Genomic DNA, 15,850 nt, shown 5'->3' with positions numbered 1-15,850 from the left:
TCGGTAGAGGTAGTGGCAGAGTCAGAGGTGTAATTCTCAGTGAAGAAAGAAAGAGTTGTGTGAAGTGGATAAGAATACTTTCTCTAAATCAAGCATATATGATATACATATGTCAAACAATAAGCAGCAATTATTGCAACAAAAAAGTAAATGGTATTTAGTAGCATACAAAAAGCGCAATGTAAGAGAGGCATAAATATACATAATTATATGGAAAGTACATCTATGTAATTTCTATCTACAAAAATAGTTTATAATCTAAGATTGAAGCGTTTGCTGTTGTGTTGATTGGTTCTCTAGTCTAGCCATTAAATTTGTTGAGATTCCAATCACACCCACACATATACACACAGACATGTAGGATATAGTTTATTCTCTCGTCTCCAAACAAAAAATGTTTCAATGTTTACTACATGTATATTTTTCTACTATATTACTTACTTCTTACCACCTAAACGAGCTGTAGTGTAGGGAATATCCTCCTAGGAATGGATTCGAAATTGTGTTTTAACAATGGATCGACCTTTACTTAACCCACTTACTCTCTGAGATGGTGCTATACATATACATACATATATATACATACATAAACTATACTCTCTCTCTCTTTCTCCACCGCGAAGACACTCTCAGGTGGCGGTTGAAAGTCGCAAGGAATCTCTTTTTACCTTTTTACCTGTGTATTATATTGGATGTGCATTTCGGATTCCACTGAACTACTGTGAAGCTAGTGTGTTGATTATACAAAGTGCAGCATTGTTACATATGCGATATACATATACATATGGAATGCAGTCTTCATATACATACCAACCTATCTACTATACACATCTACTGAGATACATTACTTATAACTATAGAGAACACCTTTACAAGCAATGCGTACACACTCGCATACGCAATAGTCTTAAGTCATTTCAGATATTAGAACACAAGTTATAAGACCGAGATCTTAAGCTAAGGAAAAAACCATAGCAATTAGGATATTTCTGATGGCGTTTTTTGACATTGCCCGGCAGCAGGCATTGTACTACACAAATTATACGTTACGTTACAGATAAAAGATACAAATATCAGAAATAAAAACAAAATATTTATGTACCCATTGTATTTGTTGGCAATCGCCAGAATTGCTCATCGGAAATAGAGGAAAACGATTATCAAATATTTGAGCACGGAAGCACGGATTTCGCTTGTGCATACGAGTATAAGCGCCCCCGTATAGGCCGTTGAGCCATGCCCCAAGCCCCACAACAAAAATATACATGTTGCGTTAAAGTAGAGAAACTTTTGTTAGCGTAAACACAAACACAAATATACATACAATATATACACATAGATACTGATTGATGTTGCGGTTGCCTTCCTATTAAGTAGCCAACCCGTATCGTACTCAACCTGATCTATCCAACCCAAGTACTGCCCTGAGAACAATCTTTTTACATGCAATAGGTTACATTTTAATGTTATATGTATTCGATTTCCTGAGTTCTACCTCAAAACTGATTACAATTGTCTTTCAAGCAATAGGAAATTGAATCTAGCGGGCAACCAGCGACTGTGTGATCCGAACTCTACATTTTTCACACTTAGATTTTAAGCAGAGAGTTTTTGGTTGCTATTTTCCAGGCAAGTCTCTGCCAAGACATTCTATACACACACACAGCAACACACAGATACAGATACACACATACAAAGCCGTTATGTTTATGGCATTTAAGCGTTGCATAATTACAAAGAGTTTACATAACCATTTACAAAGATACAAGATACAAGATATGTACTTATGAAAAAACTTTTACTTACAAGTAAGTACTTAATACATGCGACAAAAGAATACCGACGATACACGAATACCACAAATTTAAATAATGAGCTCAAGAAATTGGCTCAATACGCCGCGGAGCCCGGACCGGTCTCTCGCTCCAACTAAAAATTGTGTTAGAAATTGTGAACCGCAATGAAATCAATCAAATAAAGCAAAATTCACATCTACTGACAGCCATCTTTAGTGTTTGTTTGTGCTAATACCTATTTGGGGGGGATCACATCGGATGCTGACTACACTTCAGCCTCCGTTGCAGGCTTGGCGGGCTGTTGACCATTGATCGGCTGCAGCTTCAGCTCTTCGGCGGGCTGCTTGGACACATCGTCATCGTGACGTCGCCAGCAATCAAACGAGAGCATGGACTCGCCCTTGCCAAAGGCCTCGCCATCAGCCAATGTGATGGGAAGTTGTCTGTAATACAAGAAATAAAAATATACATTAAAAAATTCTATAAAACATCAGTGCTGCCCTCACCTGTTGTTCGTCTCCGGCAGCATAAGAGTGCAAAAGGAGGCTGTCAGCAGTAGCAACGCCAGTATCAGTGACGTGGCCGCTGCCAGTTTGGTGCCCAAATGTATGAGGTAGGGCGACAGAAAGGAAGCACCTGCGGCAGCCAGATGCACTGCAGCAATGCCCCGTGATCGAACACACGTGGGCAGCAGCTCGGAGGCGTACTGCGAGGTGACAGTGTAGCTCAAGGAGATGCCCAGCCTCATGGGCAGGGCAAAGGACAGCAGTAGGGTCACACTGCTGTGTGCACCCTCCATAGACAGGGCCACGCCAAGGGCGCAGGACAATAGTCCCGTGCAGAGCATGGCCAAAAAAGCGGTGGCCTTGCGGCCAACACGACTCTGCAGGAGCCCCTGGATGAAGCCCGATGGTGGGACGACCACAGCAAACAGCGAGAAAACCACAAAGGGAGACATGCCCAAGCCCTCCACATTGCGGGAAATGGTGTTGAAGCTCAGCGAAGTCAGCATGCTGCAGGTGTACAGATTGATGAGAGAAAGTTCTTGTTACTCGACTGACAGACCTACAATATCAGCACCACCAGCAGCGAAATCTTGCGTAGATTGGGCGTTCGCAGAAGGTCAATAATGCCAGCCGTCTGCTCCGGCTGATTTGATAGCTTCCGCTTGGCTATGCAGTTCCTGCGGAATGCCTCAAAGTCCGCTGCCGGCACTTGGCGGCCGTTGAAGTGTGCAATGTGCTTCAGTCGGGCAATGGCGCCCTCCACATTGGTGCGTGTGATCAGCCACTGGGCGCTCTCCTGCACCACAAAGTAGAACAAAGCCACCACCAGCTGCAGCAGGGCCGAGCAGGTCAAGTAGATGCGCCAATTGCCGGCCAGCACCGATAGCCAAGGTGCCACCAAAGCGCCCAGGCAGAAGCATATGCCCAGTGTGCCGCTAATGGCCAAATTCCGCAGCTTGGGGGCCAGGTATTCCAGAACTAGAAAGATCAAAGTGGGTATGGAGGGTGTTTTATACGGAAGATTGCTTTTAAAGTTGAACATAACAAATAACTAGTTTATATATCTTGAAGCACACACAAACCGGTAAGGCTATACACTCGGAGAAAATTTGTATCGTGCAGATTCATATTTAAAATAAATTACATTATTTTTTGAAGCAAAATGAAGACATAAATATTGTAACTGAGTGTCAAATTATATAAATTAAATGTGGAATATTGATTTTGCAGGAAATACATACAATATAAATATGAAAATATTTATTTTATAAATGACTTTAATTTATTTTAAACTTACATAATATTTTTAAACCAAATATGTTCAAATTAATGCAAACAAAATGTAAGTGAAAACAACTTTCTTTTTACAATTTTAATAATTATTGTTACAAACCAATAAAAAATATTTAATTTGTAGCAAAAATGTATTGTAAATATAAAAATATTTAATTTAATTATTTAAATCTATTTTAAATATCAATGAAATATTTTCAAAAGAATGCCAAAATGTAGATGAAAACACGTTCTTTTCACATGATTCACTTTGATCTTTTCCACATTAAATTTTTTAGTTAAAATTTTAAAATGCACTTGTAAATATCACAATTTCAGGGTCTATTTCTCTGGGTGTATGCAAGTACATAAGTACTACTCGTATGTGGGTTACATTTGGAAGCAAGCGTAGAGATTCATTTAAGGGTTTCAGATAGATATCAAACACTTTGTGTAGACTCACTCTGTTGTTCACTTTGATCTTTCTACACACACTCACATACATATGTATGTACATATACATAATAAAAACACACTGGAGAGTACGCTATAGCGTGCTCAAGATATCGCAATGCTTACCCAGAATAAACATCAGATAATAATTCGCTGTGGCCGCCAGACCCGAAATGCACCGAAAGGTGGCAAATTGCACCAGATTCGTGGCGTAGGTGGTTAGGAAATCGCCCACGAAACCGCACTGATTGGCCAGGATCACGGCACGCACTCGCCCGATTCTGTCGCCCAGCATGCCAAAGGTGAAGGTGCCCAGGAGGGAGCCCAGAAAGAACAGCGACTGGCCAATGCGTGCCTTGTAGGCATCGTCGCAGACCCAGTTGAGCTGCACCACAAGGAATGGCATTACAATAAAGGCTGTTAGCTGGCTAACCGCTGGCTCACCTCAGCATTCATGCTCCTGAACCCATAGTCGTAGTTGTATATCCAACGCTGACAGGCCTTGCTGCTCACCGTCAGATTGTTGCCCTCGATCTTCTCCAGCCGCGTGCAGGAGGCATCTTTGCCAAAGGGCGCGTAGACAGCGGCAATCTCCTCGAAGCTGCGATCCACCAGCTGCTCATGGTAGCACCAATGCTGCGGCACAAACCCAATGATGTTCTGTGAGTAGTAATGCACTGTTGTGGTGAAGGCTATGTAGCCGAGCAGCAATATCATGAGGTACTGATAGCGACCCGCATTTCCGCACTTCTCCAAGATCTTATCAAAGTCCATGTCTGTGATGACAAGTCGGACGCTAGGGTCGTTCTCGTGCTGAGATTCTATTAAGACTAAGCCTCAGCTGATCCAAACTGATGCGAAACCTCGAAACGATACGGAACCGAAACGAAGTGTAACACGACTGAGCCGAAACGCAACTCAACTGAGCCGAAACGACGCCAAAGAGTGGACGGAAGGTGGCCGAATTCGCACGTTGTGTGCCTCCGTCTCTGTCTTGCTCTGATAAGATTGTATTTAGGGGGGGATGCCCGGGATAATCGGGGGTGGGTTTGCTGCCTTATCGTACGAGCATGGCGGTTCTGCTCAAAAGCAAATGTTTTTATTATTTAAGTGAATTCACTCATTTATTCCAATCTAAACAAACGCCGGCGTCTCACGAGAAGTCTCTCCCGCCCTCTCTCTCTCTGCTGGCATAGATAACAGTTAATGCTGACCTCTGAAATTTATTTCAAATACATAATAAACGGATTCACAGTTCAATGGACCCTCAATAAAGTCATTCACTGACAATTAGACCCAATTACAAATGTAGAAGGTCAAGTCTAATGCTGTCACTCGATTGTAGCAAGCAAAAAATCTCTGACACAGTGACTCCTATCAGTGAACAGATTACTGAGGCGTGCACACGTTTTATTGGCGCTGTGCCAAGTAATCTCCGTACCTTCGTTCCACTACTTTTGACTAAACTTTCCTAAGCCGTAAGTGTCTATATGCATCCAATTACTGTTCATATTTTTAGAGATTTATGTTGGCTTGTCCCTGAGCTTTTATCTTTGTTGCGGGATATATAGACAGTTATCGGACGTTTGATGGAGCATCTTTGGCAGACATCATAATGGTTATTACGCTAGAACAGATTTCAGCCGGCAGCGTCGCATGCTCTGTGCATAGAAAGAGATCACAAGCAGCGCAGTCGGCACAGCAGACAGCGCAAAAGCTTCAGGTGCCTTCGGCCTGTGCACAGAGAAACGACGCAGCGACAGAGAAGCATCTTCGTGTCGCCGCAGCGGCAGAGAAACAACTTCGTATGGCCGCAGCGGCAGAGAAGCAAGAAACGTTTTGGGCTTCGTGTCTGCTGTTGTTTGTGCATAAAAATGCAACAATAACATGTGGGGGGCTACGTTCCGATCTGCGGGCATATCTTCCATACTGTGTATGAACTGAGGCTTCGCTGCTCAAAGCTATGCATCCACTCCAGCTTTTGCATTTCACTTTAACATCCTTCGCTTACATTAACGTAAAACATATCCACAAATAATGCAACTTGCCTCTCACTCATCACACGCACACACACAGCTGGTTTATTCGGGCATAAGTTTCTGATTCTTCTCGACACTGAGATCATCATCGGCTTCCCTCTGTTGGCGACGCAGGAAGTCAAACATGCGTTCCCCCTTGCCAAACTGCTCACCCTCGGCCAGGGACATGGGCAGCTTCTTGTTGCGGGTCTCTGGCACGAGCAGGCAAATCCACGCGCTGACAAACAGCAAGAGACAGATAATAATCGAGGAGGCAGCCCGAAAATATGTGTCCAGATGCAGGATGAATGGCGAGACGAAGGAGAATGCCGCACCGGCCACATGTGCCACGGCCAGGATGCCAGACCGCACACAGGTGGGCACCAGCTCGGCGGATATCTGCATGGTGGCCCCAGTGCAGACTGAGATTCCGAACCGCGAGATCAAAGCGAGGGTCACCAGCACGGGGGTGCTGGGCTGCTGCCAAAAGGACAGCATAATGCCGCAGACTGCAGTCATAAGACCAGTGGCCACCATGCTGCTCACCGCCGTAAACTTGCGGCCGACACTCCTCTGGGCCTGGGCCTGAAAGAGGCCCGAGGGCGGCAGCGTCAGGGCGAACAGCGTGAACATTATGAAGGGCGAAATGCCCTGACCCTCCACATTGCGGGACATGGTGTTGTAGCAGAGTGTAATGATGGTGCTACAGTGGGGAAAACGAAGGGAAATGTTAGCGATCTAATGGAGAATCTTGTGTCATCTTTTCACTTACAAAACCACCAAAACGTGGATCATTCTGTTGCGCAGACGAGGCGTCTTCAGGGCATCCATCAGCTTGGACTGCTTCTGCATGGCCGATTCCTTCCCCTTGCAGTGGATGCGAAACTGCTCAAAGTCCTCCTCGCTGACCTCGCGCCTATTGAAGTTGGCCACGCGCTTCAGGCGCAGCACAGCGCCATCGATGTCGTGGCGTGTGACCAGCCACTGGGCACTCTCCTGCACCAGGAAGTAGAAGAGGGTGACGAGCAGCGGAGGCAGGGCGGACCAGGCCATAAATACGCGCCACTCCCCCACCCAGACGGCCTGCCAAGAGGCACTTATCATGCCCAGACAGTAACATGTGCTCATAATTATGTTGAGGCCAGTATTTCGCAGCGCAGGCGATACATATTCGAGCGCTGTTGTGGGCGAGCGCGTAAGACTAGATAAGTTTTAGAGCCGTGTTAAGATAACGTACCCAGAATATACATCAGGTAGGAGTTGGCTTCGGCCGCTAATCCAGACACGAGCCGACTCACTGAGAATGTCACTAAGCTCTGGGCAAAGATCGTGGCAGAGTCGCCCACAAAGCCACACAAGTTGGCCAAAATCATTGCCCTGATGCGTCCAATGGAGTCGCCGAGCAGGCCAAAGACCAGCGTGCCACACATGGAACCCACAAAGAACAAGGATTGGCCCACGCGCGCCTTGTAGGCGGAATCACAGACCCAATTGAGCTGCAAATAGGAGAGAAGCGTCAACATCAGACTCAATGGTTACGGAAGGGATAAATATTACTTCTGCATTCATGCTCCTAAAACCATAATCATAGTTGTAGATCCAACGAACGCAGGGCTCGCTGCTCGCCGTGGCATTGCCTCCATCCGCATCGATCGATGCCAGTCGCGTGCAGGAGGGATTCTCAAACTGCGAATAGATTTTGGCAATGTCCTCAAAGCTGCGATGCTCCAGCGCTGGATGGTAGCACCAGTGGACGGGCACGAAGCTAATCACACTCTGGGCAAAGTAGTGCCTGGAGACGACGAACATTAGGAAGCCGTAGAGCGCCAGCAGCATGAACTGATAGCGATGACAGTCGCCACACTTGCCCAATATCTTCTCAAAGTCCATCTTCATGAAATGTGGTTCCGATTTGTTGTTCAGCCAATAGACAGATGCATGGAGACCCCTCGCCTATGTGGAGTGTTATATTGTTGTTGTTTTGTGTGTTGTGTGGCGTGGCGCGTGCTTGTGGCCTGTGTGCTGTGGGGTTGGGGGTCTCTGGGGTGGTGGATAGCGCTCTGCTGGGTCGTCCGTTGCTCGTCCGCTCTCTGTCGCTGCCACGCGCATACTGCCAGCCATACGCTCTTCACCGCTCCGCTCAGCGCCACTACACCACACTCCATTCCATATTCCGATCCAATCCGATCCGATCCGTCCGCCTTGGCTGAATAGTTAAGAGCGTCGCGCTGCTGCGTTGTGAAAGCGAAAGCGGCCTCGGTAAACTGATATTGGAGTTGAATATTGGAGTGGAATCGACTCTTTGGGTCGCTGCTCCACGCCGCAGCTGATAAGTGGGGAGGGGTTCGCTTCGGGAACCCAGAATCTAATTCCCGCCGTTTCGATCATAACTTATACGTAACTGATTTAATTAATGGTCTTGATAAGCAACTAGCGCTAGTTGTCTCTATCAGCGCGCTAATCTAACATTGACTAAGTCAAATTTATAATTGGCCATTAGACATTACGAGTGTTGCATAAATGTGCGTTTACCGTTTTTGAGTGAATGAAAAATAAGCAACGGATGCTCCATGATTTGTATATTCTTCTCTTATTCGAATAACCTGTACAAATTTACAATCTGGCAATTAATTATTAATTAATCTAGGCAATTCCTTTCCATAAAATGCAGCCAACAAATCTATTTCTTGTATTCTTGTATTTCTATAATATGATATCAAATTAAATTAATTCTGTTTAATATACTCTTCTTTGATTCGAATAACCTGTACAGATTTATGTGTTTATTATCATCGTTTAATCATACAATTTCTGACTTCATTTTGTGCAGTTTCTGACTTGCCATTTCTGACTCTTACAATTTACAATTTAATCAGAGAACAATTTCTTAAGTCTGCAATAATTAAACTAATTGAAAGGCGCACATGTTTGAGTGTTAACAATTTGTGATTTAACTGCCAAATCATTATCGCAAGAAGAACAGCTTCACACAATTTATTCCGTGGTTTAATGGCAGGGAAATTTTTACACATTTAATTTCTCTTCAAGCAACTTTCGCCATGAGCGTGTCCTCTTCCTTAGCCTTGGCACTAATCTCAACACCTTCTGCCTTATCCTTTCCTTCTACCCTACGCAAATTGCGCAGAAAATCGAACATGCGCTCTCCCTTGCCAAATTCCTCGCCCTCGGCCAGGAACATGGGCAGCTTTCGGTTGCGCGTCTCGGGCAGCAGCAGACACACATAGGCCCCGGCCAGGAAGAGCAGACCCAGAATGATCGAAGGTGCAGGCCTGAAGTACGTGCCCAGATGCAGGATGTAGGGTGAGAGGAAGGAGGCGGCAAAGCCGGCCACATGCACCACAGCCACACCGCGACCCCGCACACAGGTCGGTATGAGCTCCGTGGAGAACTGCGCGCTGGCCCCATCGGCAATGGACACCCCAAAGCGGGCGGCCAGCGTCAGGGCCACCAGCAGCAGCACATTCTGCTGGCTGCTGCCCTGCGATATGACGAGCCCCGCACCCGCAGCAAACAGACCCGTGATGGCCATCCAGCTGACGGCGGTGGCCTTGCGCCCGATGCGATCTTGCAGCAGTCCCTGCAGGTAGCCCGAAGGCGGCAGCGTCAGAGCGTTCAGCGAGAACATGATGAAGGGCGAGATGCCCAGACCCTCCACATTGCGGGCAATTGTGTTGTAGCAGGGCGTGATAATTATGCTGAAAGAACAGGAAAATAGTCTCCAATAACTCCACACTAATTACATCATAATTAATCCCATAAATACTAACAAAATCGTTAACAGCTTGAATGCCGTGCTGCGCATGCGCGGCGTCTTGAGCATATCGAGCAGCTTGGCCTGACTGTTGTCAGCTGCCTGCACTTCCTTCTCGTAGTGCCGCTCACAGTAGCCGCGGAACGCCTTGAAGTCATCGTCGCTGACCTCGCGGCGATTGATTTTGGCCACGCGCTGCAGCCGCGTGATGGCTCCATCGATATCGTTGCGCGTGACCAGCCACTGGGCACTCTCCTGCACCAGGAAATAGAAGAGCGTCACGAGCAGCAGTGGCAGCGAGGAGCAGGCGAGGAAAATGCGCCAGTGACCCACCCAAACGGCCAGCCAAGAGGCGCCAATCAGTCCAAGGCAGTAGAAGCTGCCCAGCACGGTGTTCAGGCCAATATTTCTCAGTGAGGGCGAGACATATTCGAGAACTGGTGAACGAAACAAAACAAAGTGTAAGCCAAGTGGGCAGCAGTGGCAAGCAATTCTCTTACTTACTTAGTATGTACATGAGATAGGAGTTGGCATCGGCCGCCAGACCAGACACGAAGCGACTCACCGAAAATGAAGTCAAACTTGCTGCAAATATTGTGGAGAAGTCCCCGAGGAAGCCACACCAATTGGCCAAAATGAGCGCCTTGATTCTGCCAATGCGATCGCCAAGCAAACCAAACACGAGCGTACCACACACGGAACCCACAAAGAACAGAGACTGACCCACGCGAGGCTTGTACGCCTCATCACAAACCCAGTTTAGCTGCGAGAAAATTCACCATTAATGATGGTACTCAAAAGACAGTCTTAGACCTACCTCCGTGTTCATGCTCTTGTAGCCAAAATCATATTTGTAGATCCAACGATTGCAGCGCTCTGTGCTGGCTGTGGCATTGCCTCCATCCGCATCGATCGATGCCAGACGCGTGCAGGAGGGACGCTCAAACTGCGCATAGATGGCCTCGATCTCGGCCAAGCTGCGATTCTCCAACTCTGGATGGTAACACCAATGATCGGGCACAAAGCTAATCACATTCTGGGAGAAATAGTGCATCGATATGACGACCATGAGGAAACCGTAGAGCGAGAGCAGCAGAAACTGATAGCGACTGCTGTTGCCGCATTTGGCCAGAATCTCCTCGAAATCCATGTTGTTTTGAGTTCTTATCGGATTCGCGGCCCACCAACTCTCTGGCGGTGCTCTCAATGCTGTGATAAGCGCATATCTGGGCAGGCGACTGGCATTTATTTGGGGGGAACTGCGAAACGAAAGCTAACCGCCTGCCGGTTCTGGTTTAGACGATCCACAAAATCGTTTTATTAGCCCCCGCCCGTACACTCTCTCTCTCACTCTGAGAGTTTATTGAACGCAGCCGAAACCCGTTCCGTGTGTGTTCTGGTGGCACGGAGAGCAAACAGCCAACTGGTTGCGCGGCCCAGACCCAATGCTGAAAAAACTATGTGGATTGATTGCTACGAGAGGGAGAGCGTATGATTGAGTGCATTTCTCTCACTCTTTCTATATGTTTTATGTTGTAAAATTTAATTTAACGCACTGGGAGAGAGTTTGAAATGTTTCAATGCTATAGAATATTTGAATTTCAATTAATTTCAATTTTTGCCACTTGGTTTTGATTAACGAGCAGAGGCAACCTCAAGGTTTAGCAGACATATTGATAATTGATTAAAGTTAGCAGCGTTTCAAATTGATTTTCAGGACATCATGAGATTTTTTAGATATATTTAAGCAAATCAAAAATGGTGAAATGCGCTTAGATGTGTCACCATGTTCTTTAGGATTATTGCCATAATTTAGGCCATTCCATTCCATAAAATGCAGCCAAAATATATATATTTTGCATTGAAATGAAATATGATATGAAATTCATTTAATTCATGTTTTTTATTAGCTGCATGTCAGTGAACTCTGTCGATGATTTCAACAGACTGTCAACTAAAATATCAATTTTAAGTCTAAAAGAACGGAACACAACGTTCTTGAACGTTCTTGAAGATAGAAAAATGAACTTTTCTTTATTTTTGGGTACAGCGGAGAATCATGTAATCCAGGAGAATCCATCTTATATGCAGAACGGGAGCTCAATAATTACTTTACTTGAAACAGCAGAAGATTACATTATTACTTCACCTTCTCCTCCCATAACCCCCTCGGAAGTTCATTAAAAACACTTTTCGATTATTTTTTTTATGGATTTTATTTTAGTTTTTTTTTATATTTGTTTTGTTTTTGTATTTCTTGTTGTCATATACGTGTTGATCAATTACAATTGCTGTTTGAATGGATATATGTATGCATGTCTACATTTGCTGCCTTTTGAATATATATTTGTTGTTGTTGTGTTATAATTAGCTTTAATATGAATCAAACATCTGCCACTTTCTGTGTGTGTGTCTGTTGTGGTGTTGCTTTGTTGTTTATAAATGTAGTAAACGCAGTTTCGTGATAACATGATAGATGCATACGATAGATACTCGTGGATCCTATTACATTTGCCTCCGACTTAAGTATAATTCATACATTGGTAGGTTGGGTATAGATACATAATTCAAACTGTACATACATACATTAGATGCAATGCGTTAACTAAATTTGATTAACAAACTAAGCTACTTAGCCGGCACACGAGCCTAGTACGAGTTACAATTTAAAAGTTAGTTTGAGTAAATAAGCAGCAGGTGCTACGTAATTAACTTAAGACTCTTACACAAGGACGCACACAATATACGCTATAAATAATGGGGGAGGGGAACTGGCTGGCTATAACATTTAATTCAGTTGCGTAATAATAAATAGTCGAAGAAACCATCATGCGTATAGACTAAAGCCCTGAATGGTTAATCAAACACCACAGAGCATGACGATCCATACAAATTCAGTCACAATTCACATCTTACAATCTGCCCTCGGGCATACATACAGTACGTTACATAACTACATACACATAGGGATATACATTCTCAAACTAAATCATACATCAAATATATAGTTCCATAAGAAAGTTGTCCGTACAATTGGGGAGGGGTGTTTCGGGGTGAAAACAAATTATTGCGGAAAATAGACTAGTTTAGATATGATTGTTCCAACACCTGCCCCATATCCATGTACTACTTATAAAGGGTCTTTCGCTCAAGTGCACTCAATGCTATCATAGAAGATCTCCTCATCCTGTTCTGGCTCTGGCTCTGTCTCCGATTGCTCCTCCTCAAAATCATCTACATCGTAGGAAATCAGTGACTGCAGACTCTCAAGATGCTCAATCTTGTGCTGCACATGATGTACCTCGAAGGGTTTTGCATCGTTTGGTGGCGGACCAAACCAGAGGGCCACCTCGCCCCGATCCTCCTTAGCTGCAGCATCAATGCTCGGGGGCTCCACAGCTCTGGCCTCAATCGAGTCACTGTAGCCATAGTCGAAGGTGACCAGCAGATTGGCACTGCCACAGTCCATGGAGTCGGGCGTGGTGTATTCTGTGTAATACGAATCGTAGGCCGTCTCCTCGGACACATCGTGTATATCCAGATGATGATCCAGAACCAACTTCATGCCGCTGTTATTGGTATTGTTGTGGTTCTGGCTCTGGTTGCTCGTTTGCCACAGCTGCCGTTGCCAATTGTGGTTATTGAAACGGAAATTTGGCTTGTCAACAGGCTTGGCCAAATTCTGAACATCAGACAGAGCAAAGAAAAAATAGAATAGAATATCAAATCTTTGGTTCAACAAAGGCGCAGCATAACAGGAATTAGAAAACAGAAACAGGAACAAGAAAATGTCATTCAAAAATTGTATTTTTAGGCACAAAGAATAGTTGTAAGAAATCGTTAGAGAAACACAAAATTGTTTTTTGGATTAGCATCGAGCGGGCAAAAGAGTTTTTCGAGTAACTGGGTAAAGCGGTTAGAGACCTCAACCAAGGGCAAACATTTTTAGTTAGCACAGAGAGCAGCAATCAAATCAGATTTTCCAACCAATATTTACATATACAACATGTAAGTTCTTCGTTGTTCCTCCTGAGAGGCTGGCGCTTACTTGGCATTGGAAATTTGTGTGTAATTTTGTTTACTGTGCAGCCCGGTTTGCTATTGTAGGAGAGGGTTGTGAGAGAGAGAGTGGTTCTAGATAGTCTGGTAGTTCTAGAGCTACAAACTAGAAACAAAATCAAAGGCAATGCTACGTGTGGTCTGGGGGTAAGCAAAAGAAAGCTGTGGTGTGGGTGTGTTTTGGAGTGGAGAAATTGTGGTGGGGAGTGGATTGGAGAGCTTAAACCTACTACATATGTGATTTACAACAAAAGAGAGACTTACGCGTATAACGAATTGCGGCAAAGTGTGTGTCTACTTCGTTGTCTGCTCATTTGGGCTAAAAACAAAGGCAGACAAACGATATACAACAGAGTGGCTCTGGACTGAGGTCTGAGCTGTGTGGCCCCCGAGCTGATCGGACTTGTAAGGCTGAGGCTGAGGATGACTTGGGCGAGGGCGAGGGCGCGCGCTTCTCCTTTTTGCTTTTTGTGGGCTGGCTCTGTCCGTTACCAAAAACTCCAGACTTTTTGTTCTATTTATTGTTAGCACTTCAGTTTCTGTTTTGTTTTTTCGGGCATGCAGTGTTGAACCACCAACGAACATTAATCAATCAAAACACCACACCATAAGTCCATATATCATCCGCTAATCCATACCAAAATTCCGCTTAGGATCGATGCCTTAAATTTCTCTATTATGCTTGTGGTTAGGAAATGTTTTTATCGATTTTCACACAATGGTTTTTAGTTACATGTTGGGCTGTTGGTGGTTTTTGGTTGTAGGATTTTGGTTGTGGTTGGGTTGGTTGGTGGTTGGCAGGGATATTTTTGGTACGTTCAGATATTTTGGGTATACAAAAGACGAGTATATGTGAGTTATAGCAACAGACAGTATAAACATTTTTCGTTTTGGTTTTGGTTTTTGTTTTTGGAGTAGACATACAAAGTAGATAGGCGCAGAAAGAAAGAAAAAGGTAAAAGTAAAAAAAAGAAATTACAGCATTAGATACAAATTATTTCAGGTGTAATCTCAGCTAATTGTTCTTTGGATTTTGGCATTGGCAGCAAGAAAACTTTTAGTTGTTGTTGTTGTGGTTGTTTTTCCTGTGTGTTAAGCCAAAACTGAAGCACTTGATGGTGGGTGACTTTTGAGTGCGTGTTTTTTGTGTTTTGTTAGTTTGAAATCTGCGGGTGAACCAAAAGCTGTTGATGATCCTGTCACATTTTCTATGATATGTTGATGATATACTGGCAAGCATTTAACTGTAAACTGTAACTTAGGGCAAGTATTATTTTCACACATAAACAAATAAATCGTATTTCTGCTATGCAAACATTTGTTTTTTGTTGTTGTATATTTCTACATAAATGTAATACGAGAGTGCAGCATATGCATATTGCTTGATAGATCAATAAATTAGCCTTTAAATTAAGCCCAATAAGGAGTGTAAGTTTTAGCTTAAATAAATTACAAATTACACACAAAAAATAACTGATAATATTAATAATCAGAATAATTATAATGTACACGCTGGCTGATAATTAACTTTAGGCTTTCGACTCCCGTATGAGAAAATTGTCTGCTGCTGAACCACCAAACAATGAGGCTGTGGCTGAGGCTGAGGCATGCCGCATACTTGAACAACAATTAACGTGATTTGCATAATGTGTACGCGAGTAAATGATAAATACATAGAGCCATACATGCATATTGGCTTTTGTTTTTTCTCCGTTTTCTTTTCTTTTTTTTATGTACAAAAACTATGTAAAGGAAATATTTTGCTACTGCTGTGGCTGTTGTGGCTGTTGCATGTGAAATTGTTTGATTAATTAATGCATCTACTACTGAGCACCTAAGGCATCATCGATAGGCAGTGAGAGCTTGATGGGCGGCAGCACCTTTCACCAGGCAAGTGGATGAGTTTGAGTCCAACGACCCACGACGCTACATACAATTTTATGCACAAGCTTTCAAGGGATATTCATTCTAGAA

General features: G+C 44.2%; 4 protein-coding genes across 7 annotated transcripts in view; all 4 read right to left on the bottom strand.

Moving 5' to 3' along the window:
- Window positions 1-1,704: 1,704 nt before the first annotated feature.
- On the bottom strand, window positions 1,705-4,905 carry LOC117896535 (solute carrier family 22 member 6). Its single transcript, XM_034804918.1, has 5 exons — window positions 4,472-4,905; window positions 4,154-4,412; window positions 2,866-3,280; window positions 2,303-2,809; window positions 1,705-2,239 (listed from the first exon to the last, which is right to left on the bottom strand). Exons 1-5 carry the CDS (start codon window positions 4,799-4,801, stop codon window positions 2,062-2,064), a joined length of 1,689 nt encoding a protein of 562 aa, XP_034660809.1. The 5' UTR covers window positions 4,802-4,905; the 3' UTR covers window positions 1,705-2,061.
- A 1,187-nt stretch (window positions 4,906-6,092) lies between these two features.
- On the bottom strand, window positions 6,093-8,277 carry LOC117896537 (steroid transmembrane transporter SLC22A24). Its single transcript, XM_034804920.1, has 4 exons — window positions 7,603-8,277; window positions 7,283-7,541; window positions 6,818-7,223; window positions 6,093-6,748 (listed from the first exon to the last, which is right to left on the bottom strand). Exons 1-4 carry the CDS (start codon window positions 7,939-7,941, stop codon window positions 6,109-6,111), a joined length of 1,644 nt encoding a protein of 547 aa, XP_034660811.1. The 5' UTR covers window positions 7,942-8,277; the 3' UTR covers window positions 6,093-6,108.
- A 785-nt stretch (window positions 8,278-9,062) lies between these two features.
- LOC117896536 (organic cation transporter protein) lies at window positions 9,063-11,228 on the bottom strand. Its single transcript, XM_034804919.1, has 4 exons — window positions 10,635-11,228; window positions 10,322-10,580; window positions 9,834-10,254; window positions 9,063-9,761 (listed from the first exon to the last, which is right to left on the bottom strand). Exons 1-4 carry the CDS (start codon window positions 10,965-10,967, stop codon window positions 9,089-9,091), a joined length of 1,686 nt encoding a protein of 561 aa, XP_034660810.1. The 5' UTR covers window positions 10,968-11,228; the 3' UTR covers window positions 9,063-9,088.
- Window positions 11,229-12,058: 830 nt separating this feature from the next.
- LOC117896534 overlaps window positions 12,059-15,850 on the bottom strand; it is a 60,867-nt gene continuing 57,075 nt past the window's right edge. For 2 of the 4 annotated variants that reach the window (XM_034804913.1, XM_034804915.1), the window contains exon 6: window positions 12,059-13,499. In XM_034804913.1, coding sequence (XP_034660804.1) covers window positions 12,966-13,499 — 534 coding nt within the window. In that variant the 3' untranslated portion in view covers window positions 12,059-12,965. Of the gene's footprint in view, window positions 13,500-14,056; window positions 14,618-15,850 lie in introns of those variants that run through there. The other 2 variants (XM_034804914.1, XM_034804916.1) reach the window with 2 other exon arrangements.

The sequence above is a fragment of the Drosophila subobscura genome, chromosome O (genome assembly GCF_008121235.1).
Source record: "Drosophila subobscura isolate 14011-0131.10 chromosome O, UCBerk_Dsub_1.0, whole genome shotgun sequence".
Lineage (NCBI taxonomy): Eukaryota > Metazoa > Arthropoda > Insecta > Diptera > Drosophilidae > Drosophila > Drosophila subobscura.
The sequence above is the reverse complement of the archived record's forward strand: the minus strand, read 5'-3'. Positions and strand labels throughout refer to the sequence as shown.

Excerpts from the sequence above, each read along its gene's own strand:
- LOC117896537 (XM_034804920.1), bottom strand. The coding sequence starts at position 7,941 with ATGAAGATGGACTTTGAGAAGATATTGGGCAAGTGTGGCGACTGTCAT. Across the intron at positions 7,224-7,282 it reads CTACCTGATGTATATTCTGG|CGCTCGAATATGTATCGCCT; the intron begins GTACGTTATCTT and ends CGCCCACAACAG. Across the intron at positions 6,749-6,817 it reads ATCCACGTTTTGGTGGTTTT|CACCATCATTACACTCTGCT; the intron begins GTAAGTGAAAAG and ends TCCCCACTGTAG.
- LOC117896535 (XM_034804918.1), bottom strand. The coding sequence starts at position 4,801 with ATGGACTTTGATAAGATCTTGGAGAAGTGCGGAAATGCGGGTCGCTAT. Across the intron at positions 2,810-2,865 it reads CTGCTGGTGGTGCTGATATT|CATGCTGACTTCGCTGAGCT; the intron begins GTAGGTCTGTCA and ends GTACACCTGCAG. Across the intron at positions 2,240-2,302 it reads CTGCCGGAGACGAACAACAG|ACAACTTCCCATCACATTGG; the intron begins GTGAGGGCAGCA and ends CTTGTATTACAG.
- LOC117896536 (XM_034804919.1), bottom strand. The coding sequence starts at position 10,967 with ATGGATTTCGAGGAGATTCTGGCCAAATGCGGCAACAGCAGTCGCTAT. Across the intron at positions 10,255-10,321 it reads CTATCTCATGTACATACTAA|TTCTCGAATATGTCTCGCCC; the intron begins GTAAGTAAGAGA and ends TTCGTTCACCAG. Across the intron at positions 9,762-9,833 it reads TTCAAGCTGTTAACGATTTT|CATAATTATCACGCCCTGCT; the intron begins GTTAGTATTTAT and ends CTGTTCTTTCAG.